The 12,576-nt window shown below is 29.9% G+C and overlaps 3 protein-coding genes across 3 annotated transcripts; 2 read left to right on the forward strand and 1 right to left on the reverse strand.

The window, feature by feature from the left end:
• Positions 1-2,777: 2,777 nt before the first annotated feature.
• Positions 2,778-4,840, forward strand: LOC113375496 (tRNA pseudouridine synthase A-like). The gene is made up of 6 exons (XM_026615428.1): positions 2,778-2,963; positions 3,034-3,256; positions 3,492-3,658; positions 3,730-4,000; positions 4,233-4,488; positions 4,577-4,840. Exons 1-6 carry the CDS (start codon positions 2,927-2,929, stop codon positions 4,838-4,840), a joined length of 1,218 nt encoding a protein of 405 aa, XP_026471213.1. The 5' UTR covers positions 2,778-2,926.
• A 587-nt stretch (positions 4,841-5,427) lies between these two features.
• Positions 5,428-6,855, reverse strand: LOC113377823 (UPF0160 protein MYG1, mitochondrial-like). The gene is made up of 3 exons (XM_026618251.1): positions 6,460-6,855; positions 5,665-6,234; positions 5,428-5,590 (listed from the first exon to the last, which is right to left on the reverse strand). The coding sequence occupies exons 1-3, from the start codon at positions 6,747-6,749 to the stop codon at positions 5,428-5,430; spliced, it is 1,023 nt and encodes a 340-aa protein (XP_026474036.1). The 5' UTR covers positions 6,750-6,855.
• A 1,344-nt stretch (positions 6,856-8,199) lies between these two features.
• Positions 8,200-9,947, forward strand: LOC113377867 (DALR anticodon-binding domain-containing protein 3). The gene is made up of 2 exons (XM_026618308.1): positions 8,200-8,542; positions 8,678-9,947. Exons 1-2 carry the CDS (start codon positions 8,526-8,528, stop codon positions 9,945-9,947), a joined length of 1,287 nt encoding a protein of 428 aa, XP_026474093.1. The 5' UTR covers positions 8,200-8,525.
• Positions 9,948-12,576: the final 2,629 nt, after the last annotated feature.

Consider the following 12,576-nt stretch of genomic DNA (forward strand, 5'->3'; position numbering starts at 1 on the left):
AATTTGAAATCGAAACCAAATAAAAGTGTCTCCTTTACGGCAATAACAAAATAGTTTTCAAGTCACTGGAGAATGCTCTGATACAGAACCAGAAGAAAAATCTGCAACTCCAAGGACAAAGCCAAGTAATTATAACTCTAAATACTTCAATAACATTTGCAAAAAAATATTAATAAATGAATCTTATGTTCTTAGGAGATGGAAGCCTAAACACCTTGAAAAAGATTTTTGCAGCACCTCTAAGATTGTGAAGTGCAGGTTAAAAGTCACCTATTCTGACACCAGTTTTTCGAAAAGGTATTTTTTTATACTAATTGCAGCAAAAATATTTAATAGGATAATTCAATATCTTCAATTAATATGATATAACAATATATTCAATAGAAGTCCTTGATGGTAGCTGCAAATTGCCGCAGAATGCAATGATAAGGCGTAGGAGTGCCTTAACACCCAGAAGATGTATGATACGTCAAATTTTGTTTCGGGATTAAAATGCAATGCAATAATTTAAAGGATAAATTCCAACAGAGTATACAATGTTCTGAGAAGTTTTCAAATATTCCGGAAACTTAAAATGTAAGGGCAAGAATTTTGATAATGTCTCAATTAAGAGAGCATACTCAAAGACCAGACAGTTTATAAAGCGCAAGGGTTTAGTTATAGATTTAACTAAACCTCCTTGCAATAAAAACTGGATTAAAACGATAGATAGATTTGAGCTACAATTGGTATAAATCAAAAGTAGTTGAGGGTTTTGGTTACTTACGTTTAAAAACACTTATACAGAAACTATTCAAAGATTTCGTCAAATATAACTTTATTAATGATTGATTAGATAGCAAAATAACTATTAAATGGAGAGATAATAAACAAGAATGTCTCGTAAATGAATTTTAATCCTAGGAATTTAGTTTTATCTCAGTTTGGATATCAATATATATATATATGTTTTGTTTTTAGGATTATTTTGTTTAGAAAGTATTCATTATTTTTTAAAAATGTGCTGTTTTTTTTATCCTTTCAAATTATTGCATTACTTGTCATTCCTTCTAAATTTGTCATTACATCATCAATACTCCTGCGCTTTTTACTTCTTAGTTTTTAAGTTTTTAATATATTATTATTAGTCATTAAGTAATTAATATGAATAAGTTATTTCTAGAATATTAATAGAATAAGTACTTTAAAAATATGTCTGTAATATACTTTAATTAATAGTAGTCAGTTATTTCTGTTTAGTTTATAATTCTTCAAAAATATGTCTGTGATATATTTGAAAATATATTTTGTATTTCGTATGTTTTGTTCTTATTTCAAATAATAATTTTTTTCAGATTTTTGGGCTGTATTGATTTTATGTACAAATGTAGAAGTAATACCACGGGTTAATTTACATACTGTATGTACATGTGCTGCCATGTAGTGATCTATTTGTAAATTAAAATGAGTGTAACGTCAAATGGCCCGAGATAGCGATCTATTTATGCTTATTTATCTATGATTCATAGATAAAAGAAGAGCATGTATTGTATAAGGTCTATGGGCGCACCTTATCATTCGGCGCTTGAACTAAGTAGTTGGGACTCCCATACTTGTTTATCTATGCACACTCCAACGATGGGTTCGTTTCATAGACCTTATACAATACATGGACTGCTAGTTGAGCGCATAAAAAGTGTCAAAAGATGTTCTATGGTATGAGGGCATACGAGGGTAATTTTGCGGCCGAGATATGTCAAATACGAACACGAGCTTTACCGAGATTAGTCGAATGCAATCGATCGCTTAAATTTTACAGTTACTTGGGTTCACGTGATGTTTGATCGCTCGGGTTTTTAAACTAAAAGAGGATAAAAATATACCTGTTGTAAAATTGTTAAAAGTAAAATGTCTTCTAAAATGTGTTTGGTCTGTGGTAAAGTTCCTGATTGCAGTAAAACCTGTTCTGAATGCTTCGCAAGTATTCCGGAAAATTCGACATTCATCGATATAAAAAATCGAGGATATCTTTCATATCCTTCCGATGAAATGTTTAAATTATATTTATATATAGAAACCCTAATTCAAAATTCTTTAAATTTAATGTACAAAAGTTCATATGAAAGCACGATTCTCCGAAAGTTGAATGACTTGGGACTTGCACATTTTTTTAGATCAAGCCATTTCCAGCAATTTGTCCAGCACTATCATGACCTTATCAACTTTGTCGCAAAAATGTATTTAACAATTAGAATTCACCATGAAGAACATAAAAAAAGCAAAGTTGATAAATATGTACGCCACTTTCATACAAAAATTGTGCTTTTTAAACATCAATAATAAATATATTACATTTAAACAAATATTTCATTATTTCTTTCTAATTTCCCATAATAGCTCTTCACAAATAGTGAATTTTATAATACGTAAAATATTTTTTTAATTTTTTTTTTCTTATTTTCCTTAAACACTTTGTATAACTAAAAAAATAAATAAATATATAAATAGTTCATTACATTTATTAGTTTAACATAAATTGTATATTATATAATATTTTCCCAACAATTTCGAACACACGGACTTTCATTTGACGTTCAAGCGATTGAGTTTGACATATCTCGGCCGCAAAATTACCCTCGTTTGCCCTCATACCATAGAACATCTTTTGACACTTTTTTACTTGAGAAATGTATGGGGACTAGCAGTCCATGAAATTGTATAAGGTCTATGGTTCGTTTACATATACTCTTCTTTTATCTATGGTTCGTTATGTCAAACAGATTGATACCAATATCTATGCTTTTTATGTTCTTGGATTTTTAGGTTAACAGTAATGTTTTATATGAATGCGTGTTCGATGAATGATTTAGTTTAATTTGTGTGGTTTTTTGGTAGTTTTACCTTTCTAATAATACATGATATAATAGATTCACTTAAGTCTAGGTCGATGAATTTTTTAAAGGCTTTTCGACAGCAAATGCTCGGTTAGAATATTTGAACTTAAGATCATATTTGTAGTAAGTCGTTGTGCAAATCATAATTAGTTTATTATAGTGAATTTGACGCATCGTTGGTGTTCAATCATGAATGAAGTGAATGTAGAGACTGCTGCAAAGGTGACAAAACCTAAATACGATGGTCGAATAAAAAAGAGACAATGGGAAGACGCTAATGAAAGTGACGAAAGTAAAAAGGCACGCACAGAGCCTAGGGTTAAGCGAAGAAAAAGTATCATTCTTATGGGTTATTCTGGAATCAATTACTATGGAATGCAGAGGTAAGCTCATATTTTTATCTTCATTTTTTTTCATTCTATTTTTTTTTTTCAGGTGCATATTTATTTGTTATATTGTACTAATAATTTAATATACTTTAAAATTATCATTTACTATAGAACAGTAGTAGGTGTTTTGAATTCAGTTGGCTGATTATATAACAATTCACTTCAATCAAAATTTATAATTTAAGTATTTTGAATACTTAATTTTATTAGTCAAACATTTTAATTTTAGAAATCCAGAAATGAAAACAATTGAAGAAGACTTACTTACTGCATTGTTAAAAGCAAAGTTAATTACTGATGAAGCTTTTGCTCAAGTACAGACAATACAATTTCAAAGAGCTGCAAGAACAGATAAAGGAGTTTCTGCAGCTCGGCAAGTTGTGTCACTTAAATTACGTGAGTACTATTTTGCTTAACTTAATTATATTGATGTGAAACATTTGGTAGATTTTATTTTAAAATTTCAGCTGATGAAGCTGAGCCATCAGCCATTAATGAACATTTACCTGAGGACATAAGAGTATTTGCAGTAAAACGTGTTACTAAAGGCTTTAATTCAAAATCACAGTGTGATGCTCGAACGTACACTTATACACTTCCAACTGTTGCATTTGCAAATCATGACGAAGTTTATGATTCATCAAATTATAGGATTAATAATAATAAAATGGAACAAGTTAGAAAAATACTAAAATATTATGAAGGATCAAAAAATTTTCATAATTTTACTTCCAGAAAGTATGTCACACAATTTTTTCTCTAAATATAAATTGTGTTTTCAAATATTTTTATTCTTATTCATATGGCTACAGTGAACAATTCAATGCTAATTGATGAAATATAAAATAATACTGGCATCAATCAACTATTCATAATTTATCTAATTAAAACATTTTTTGTGTTTAAATTGGAAACTCGTGTTATATTTTAAATCATACATTTTGAATTTGAATGAAGATTTTACTTTCAGAGACTTCTATGATCCATCATCGAGACGTTTCATTGTTTCTTGTACATGTTTGGAACCATTCATAAGTAGAAATATGGAATTTGCTGTTATAAGTATAAAAGGACAGAGTTTCATGTTGCATCAAATACGTAAAATGGTTGGATTAGCTTTAGCTATCATAAGAGGACACACAACAGAAGAAACTTTGGAAAAGGCTTGGACAGAGAGCAGACTAGATATACCTATGGCACCTGGTTTAGGTCTTGTTTTAGATAGAGTTAGTATTTGATGACCTCTTCTACAATATATATATATATATATATATATATATATATATATATTAAACAAATAAACATCGATTTTAGGTGCATTATGATAAGTATAATACTAGATATGGTCTTGATGGTATTCATGAAATATTGACTTGGGAAAAAGAAGAAGAAGAAATAAAACAATTTACTCATAAATATATCTATGAAAAAATTATAGAAACAGAAGTAAATGAGAAATGTATCGTGAGCTGGTTGGAAACGCTACCTTTGCATTCTTATGATGTGAGAGATGAAGGGGCAGAACAATCTTTAAAAAATCTTAGGGATCTTAGAGAGAAATTTAGCACTACAACTTAGTTTTTTTTATGAAAGAATTGAAATAAAATTTTATTTGCATTAGATTTTTGAAAAGCATTATTTAAATGAAATTACAGGTATTATGGTTAATGTACTTTTGAAAAGGTCATTTACAGGCTTTGTGTGAAAAATTATATATGATTAGGACAAGATATCTGAAAATTCAAGAACAGCTTTGGCTTTTAGACCATAATGCTATACTGAATCAGTCCCTCATTGGTATTTGAACAATTTACACCTCTTCTTAAAAATGTTGAGAAAATACAGTTTCATTTGGTTAGTATTATTAAAAATATGCATTTGCTAGCAATCCATATTTTTAAATTCATAGTCTTTGTGACTGTGAAAGATATATATTTGTATATGCTTTAAAAATTAAAATATTCAGTTTTGTATGTTCTAGCGATGGACTACCAAAACCAAGATTTGATAGAAGGGTTGATATCTTATTTTTGATTGAGTACTTTATTTTATCTTCACAGGCACAATCATTCACATGTTTGTTCTAAATTTTAGGAGTTTTGAAATAATATACACTATGTTTTAATTAATTTTTATTAGAAAAAAGTAATTGTTACAATAATTTTTTAGGAAGCCGCTAGACTTTCTAATGCCATTTTTAATGCTCCTTCTCTAGTTTTATTTCCACCTATAAATCCACTAGCATGACAAAAGACAGTATCAGGGATTCCAGAAATTTCTTCCAATTTATCATTTCTAACTCCCCACCATTTTGGGTGAAGAGGTTTTCTAAGAATCAGATATAAAAATTTCTTTAAAAAAATATATATATATAGTAAATATAGTAATAAAGTAACAATCACCTCAAAACAAAACTTTTTGGTTGCACAGGTACAGCCTGAACTCTCCAATTATCATTACTTTGAAATATTACATATTTTAAAACTCCTTCAATTTTTTGCTCTTTCTCTAAATCAAATAAATGATCTTTCCAAGGAAATTGGCCCTTAAGTTCCATAATTTGTCCAGAGGGATCAATTTGAGATCTTTCAAGTAAACAATCTTCTACTAATTTGCGTGCGGGCCACCAGGAATTTGTGTAATACAAAATCCGATCTTCCAGTTCCTTTCCCGCATATGCCATAGCATTTTTAAATAATTCATCTTCAGGAATATTTTCCGTTGAGTTCCAGGTTGGGTTGAAATTAGCAACCCGATAGCTTAAGTTTGTAGATATTGTATAAAGTGGTTCTCCTGCATACATTGGAACTCCATTATCGATGCCATCAATTTCTTGAATAAAATTCTCATATACCTTAAGATATATTACTTTTAAAGCTTCTTCGGACAAACTGCCACCTGTGTTTTTTTTATAGATTGAATTTATTATTTCCTCTCCAAAATGCACATAAATTAATCCAGCAGAACTCAAACTGAAAATCGAATACAAATTGTAATTATAAATTGAAGAAATTCACTATAATAAAGTATGAATCGAGTTGAATTACAATACAGAATATATAGAATAATGTATAAAATTAAAATTATTTTCTAAACGAGAAATTAAAATTTTATAACATAAGTATGAGGATTTTCTCTCAATAACATTTGAGATGTAAATAGATAAAATTTAAGCCGAAAATACGTGAAAAACTAACCGCACAGTCCACTGTTGGCCAAATTCTGGTCGCAGCGAACTAAAAGTTTCTTTGAATTCGCGCTGGTGATGGTCGTATCTGTGAATAGTCTTATCATAAACACCACCTACATCTACTACAATATCACAGTCTTTAAGAAGCGATTCATCTCTTGTTCTAACAATTATACTATTAGAAAATTCTTTGAGTTGCAATAACATATAACAAGCTAAAACTTCGTCACAATGAAAAACTTGATTGTGAGTCCCTATTTTAAGAGGGGAGTTTTTAGAAAATTCTAGATTATGCATTGTAAAATTTAACGGTAGTGGTAAATTAAAGAAAACAACTTTACTACCAGCGCTGCGATACAAACTCCTAACCCCAATCTTGAAAGCGGCAAAACGTGCCAGGTTACCCAATCCTGGAATCATTTTGCCAAAGATAAATGATTTTCAGATTGTGAGCTATGATGGTCGATACGCATCAACATTTTGGCTATTTGTAGGGTTAGGTTTGTGGTTTTTAATACACAACATCATGTTTTAACGTTATGTATTTTTATCTATACACAATATCATGTTTTAACAACATCTTATTTTATTGCATGCATATATACATATACACAAATATATATTTATTTATATATAATCAAATGCTAACATGAAAAATTCAAATTGCTCTGTTCGTTTGCAAACCCTTGTGTACTGCCATCATAGACCTTATATTACATGGACTGCTAGTCTGCATACATTTCACAGGTAAAAAATGTCAAAAGATGTTCACTGTTGCGAAGGTAAATGCATACATAGATAAAAGAAGAGTATAAATAAAAAGAGTAAATGTGCCGCCGAGAAACGTAAAGATAGATTAAATAAATGCATACGAACACGAGCGTGGCCGAGAATAGTTGAATGCTCTCGATCCCTTAAACATCAAATGAAAGTCCGTGTGTTTGGAATTGTTGAGAAAATATTATATAGTATAAACAATTTATGTTGAACTAATGAATATAATGAACTATTTATTTATTTATTAAAGTTGTGTTTATTGTTTATTGATTGTTTGTGATTATTTTAATGTGTTTAAGGAAAATTAGAAAAAATAAAAAAATATTTTATATGTATATTTATATATACAGTTGGCTATTTATAATAGGTGTTATATTGTTGTTTGAAAAGCACAATTTTCGTGTGAAAGTTGTAAAGAATTTTATGTTCTTCATGGTGCATTCAAATTGTTAAGTACATTTTTGTAACAAAGTTGATAGTGCTGGATAAATTACTGAAAATGACTTGATCTAGAAAAATATGCAGGTCCCAAGTCATTCAACTTTTGGAGTTATCATATGAATTTTTGTACATTGAATTTGAGAAATTTCGAATTATACTTTCTATATACAAACAAATTCAACATTTCATCTATGAAAGATATCCACAATTTTTCATATCGATTAATGTCGAATTTTCTGGTTCTCCTACAATCCTCGCAAAGCACTCATTTATTTAATCTATCTTGACGTTTTTCGGCGGCATATTTACCCTCGCAACAGAGAACAACTTTTGACATATTTTACCTGAAAAATGTATGAGGACTAGCAGTCCATGTAATATAAGGTCTATGACTGTCATTCATTTATGAAACTTGCTCAATTGCTCAATTCAATGTTCTATGCCTGAAACGTCAAACTCACTGGATTGTCTGTCAAAGTCGAAAGCCTTGATTTCTGATGTGAATTAAAAAATTTTGGTTTCTCTGTGTACTTAATTTATTTATTATGCACTAATACTGAGGAATATTTTTCAAAGATCATTTGTTTGCCTTATTTGAGATTATTTTAATCAACTAATAAGTTATTTTGCAATATCAATTGCTTTGTATGCAGTGACAATATCACAAAAATTCAGTTTTAAAAAAAAATTGACATGTGGTTCGAAGGAAAGATTTTAGAACAAAATTTATCTGAAAACGTTCCATGCTTATTGAGCGCACAAAAGCGTAAGAACTGGGAAGATGGACTAGTGAATTATTTATAGTATATTTAATATAGCATCTGGACTAGGAATTTCAATTAAAGGACAACGAAAATGTATGCTTTAAAAATGTATGTAAAAATACAACATAAATGAATTAAATCAATAAATACATACGAATACAATCTAAAGACATACGAAAAGCAATTTTAATTAAAATGAAATGGTAATTGACATTATCATGTTATAAGTTCTTTTTCTTTTAGTAAAATTATAAACAGCGACATGTCTCAAGAGTATATGCAATCATTATACAAGTACCTCACAAACAATTACTCTATTGATCATAGTAATATTATTAAACAGCATACAAAACAGCTGGATATTGGAGATTTAAGTTTTCCCATTCAGATGAAATCATGGCACACTTTTCTTATAGAAGACATTTGCAGAGAACGCTTAAAAACAATTGAGAAAGATCCTCAACAATTTGTATCTGATTTAATTTCTGAAAGTGAAAAATGGCCTATTCCTATTCAAACCGTTACATTGACTTCTGATCATTGTTTTCTTAGGTTCAAAAGAGAATGTGGTTTCAAAGTAACATTGAAAAAAGTTTTTGAACAAAATGACAAATACGGTTATGACATAGATCGTTCTTTTAATTATGCATTTGTGCACAGTACTTCAAAATTATCTGAAGACTCACTTACTGAGTTACGAATAAAAACTGCTATAGATGTTTGCAAGAATTTTTTATGCAAATTAGGTTGTACGATTAAGAATACCCCAGATGGTTGTGACTTAAATTTGAATATTTCAAGACATGTCAAAAAGGAAGAAGATACAGGACATCATGTTTCATGTGGTGTTGTTTCAGTTTTGGGGGCACCTAGTAATAATATACCTCCTAAAGACTTTATTGAAAAGCGTTCGTTACAAATGCAGTTACTTGCTCAGCATAAATATGGTATACGATTCTCAAGCAACTGTGATGCACATTTACTTTGCAAACAATTAGGGGAATCAACAGTTAAATTTGAATTATTACAAGTCAAACTTAGTAAACCATTGACGGTTAATATTGAAAACCATGCTTCTTGTTCAAGTAAAGGAATATCCTTTATTCTTTATAATTATGCTCGGATATCCTCTATGTGTGATACTTTTGATACAAAAGTTTCTGAAGGGATTTATCCTGACCTTCCAGCATTTGAAGATATTGACTGCAAACTGTTTTGTAATAACTTAGAATGGGAAATTTTATATTGTTATATATTAAGATTTCCTGCTGTAGTAAACGATTGTGTAAGAGATATTAAAAGTGGATATTTTAATGTACACTATCTGTGCAATTTCTTGTCAGGATTTGTTGGTGTTTTTAGTGTATACTATAAAAATGTCAAAATTTTAGCGTCTAGTTATAGACATATGTCTTCATTAATACATGCAAGAATATATTTCATTAAAGCTATTGAAATTGTAATAAAAAACAGTCTCGTTTTGTTAGATATTGCACCTGTGAAGCGCATGTAATTTTTTTCCAATGATATTTTATTTTCATATATGTTTAATTCCTTGTTTTAATTTATTTGTGGCTTAATAAATGATATGAACTTAGTGTTATATGTTATCTAGCAAACAAAAACTATGTATTTTAGAAATATTTTTTATTTTAATCTTTGATTATTTTTATTAAATTTTGTGTTCTATAAATTCAAATTAATTTTATACATGATTTTTGTAGTTAAGAAAAGACTTTCATTCATATTTAATTTTTATCTAGTTTTAATTTTATTTAAAATTATCTCTATCAAGTGCTACGTAGTATATGGTTGTATATTCTTCATACTTTTATCAAATTCTGATTTTTCAATTCCCATAACATTTTATATAGCCTGCAACTATTTTGTAGTTTTTTTTAAAAAACCTAACTTGAATACTATAATTTATCTAACATTCCAAGTATAGTTATTAAGAAGCAATGTTTAAACATTGCTTCTTAATAACTATACTTAGTTATTAATCAAATTAAAAATCCGATGTTTCAGTATAACTATCCCAGGGTTTTAAAAACACAATTTACAATTACATAAACGCCGGAATTCGTCGTAAATATTGTATGCGTTCTAAAATTCTTATATCTTGTTAATTTACTAAATCAGTGGACTTTTGACAGAACAAACTTTATATTAAAACGTTTAATAAAATACAGTAGAAGTTCCTTATTCGCGCTTCCTACATTTGCATTTTCATTATTCGCGGCCAAAAAAATTGCGACCCAATTCCTATATTCGCTGCTAAAAATTTCGTTATTCGCGGATTCCAATATGTATCGAACCCAAAATCCTTGGTAAATGCCGTCATTTTGAACTAATAAAGAAATCTTTGACATAAGCCGCCTCCGTTGCCTTGGCCGTCTTCGCCGCTACCGATGTTTTTGAGATGATCAATGAAAAAAATATATTTTTAGTAAAATTTGACTTAAATCGAAAAAAATCCACACTTCCAGTCTTGTTTCATACTCGTTTTCTCAACTCTTTGTTTCTTAACGTTGTCAGTTAAATTGTTATATAATTTATTGTAAAAATCAAATACTTTTTTAACTAGTTGACAAGAATCTGTCTGCTGTTTCGTTTCGCTAAGGGAGAAAACTTCAGCAACTCTTTAACCGGTACTGAGGTGTGTTGCTGATGTTTTCAATTCAAATAATAATTGTTATTGGCTGAATACTACTGAACCCTTTGAATAACGCTGTTCCTGTAAGGCTAGGAATTTTTGAACTGGTGATTCTTAGCGTGCTAAGTACAAAAGCCATCGCCTGGCAGGTTTCAACCTGCGAAAGTATCTGCCGGGCGAGCCGAAAGGTTCCCTTTTATGAGCAAGAGGTAAAAGCATTAAAATAATCTTTATCCTATAAGGTTAACATTTATATGTGTTTATATAAGCGGTTTTAAAAAGGTATGTGCAACGCCAAGCCATTCTGTCCAGCCTAAGTCCTTGCCAGGCGAGGACAAAGATGCTGCGGCAGGAGCGTAGTAATCTAACAGGAGCAATGTGAAAACTAGACTAATATTATACATGTAAATTAAATTATGTAAAAATTAAGAAAATGAAATTATGGTAAAAATTGATTTAATTAGTTATGATAAAATATATACTTGATTTTTATCTTCCGGTAGAGTAAGTTATTGTCATAGTTAAAAGAAGAGTATTGTAATCGTCCAAAAATCGAAATTAAAAATTTTTACATTTCTTCGCGTTATGAAAGTTTCTGAACATTTCGGCATACCTCAGAAAAAATGGATGTGTGTGTGTGTATGTATGGATACAATTTTTCGTCCACGTTTTCAGGCGCACGGATCAACTGATTTGAATGGTTTAAAAAACATTCGATTCCTATTAATAGGGAAATATGCTGATTAGTTTTTGGCAAAGGCAGGTCCAGCCGTTTTGGAGATACGGGGCAAAGAGTGAAGAAAATAGAAATCGAGTTTTTGAGAGAACGGGGCATCCGATTCGAATGATCTAAAAAACATTCAATTCGTAATGACAGGGAAAAATAGTGATTAGAATTTGGCAAAGGCAGGTCCAGCCGTTTTGGAGATACCGAGCTAAATGGGCAAAAAATAGGAGTTTTTGAGAGAATTAAGCATCTGATCTTAAAAAACTTTCTGCTTGTTTTGACAAACTAATTGCTTTTGAAAAAAAAATGATTTCAAAAATTTTTTTTGAGCTTTGAAGCTCACTTATATACTTTAAATAAATAATTTTAACTTTGTAATTCAGTTTATATAACCCCTATAAATATTAGACAATGTTACAGTATTTATAGTAATCTATATGAAAACATCTAATATTTCTCGAACATATTACTTTACGGTACGGCAAGTTCCAGCAATTTGCCAAGGCACAATGCCATACACAACTAGTTTAAATGAAAAAGGAAAAGATGAGGTTGAAAAGTTAACTCTAGGGTGATTGTCAACGCTGATGTTACTCTTAGTAAATCGTGTCCCCCACAGATGGCCGTTGTATTAAGCGTTCAACATTATTCTTCTTTCATCCCGACAGTTGCGAACAAGCGGCGGTGAGACGAGTGACAGCGCTTAAAGTGAACAGATCTAAAAGGCGAGCACATAGTTAATACGTGCTGCTCATGTGC

This window comes from Ctenocephalides felis, unplaced genomic scaffold, assembly GCF_003426905.1.
Source record: "Ctenocephalides felis isolate EL2017-DRISC unplaced genomic scaffold, ASM342690v1 CF-g0.4_SCAFFOLD_01886, whole genome shotgun sequence".
NCBI classification, from domain to species: domain Eukaryota; kingdom Metazoa; phylum Arthropoda; class Insecta; order Siphonaptera; family Pulicidae; genus Ctenocephalides; species Ctenocephalides felis.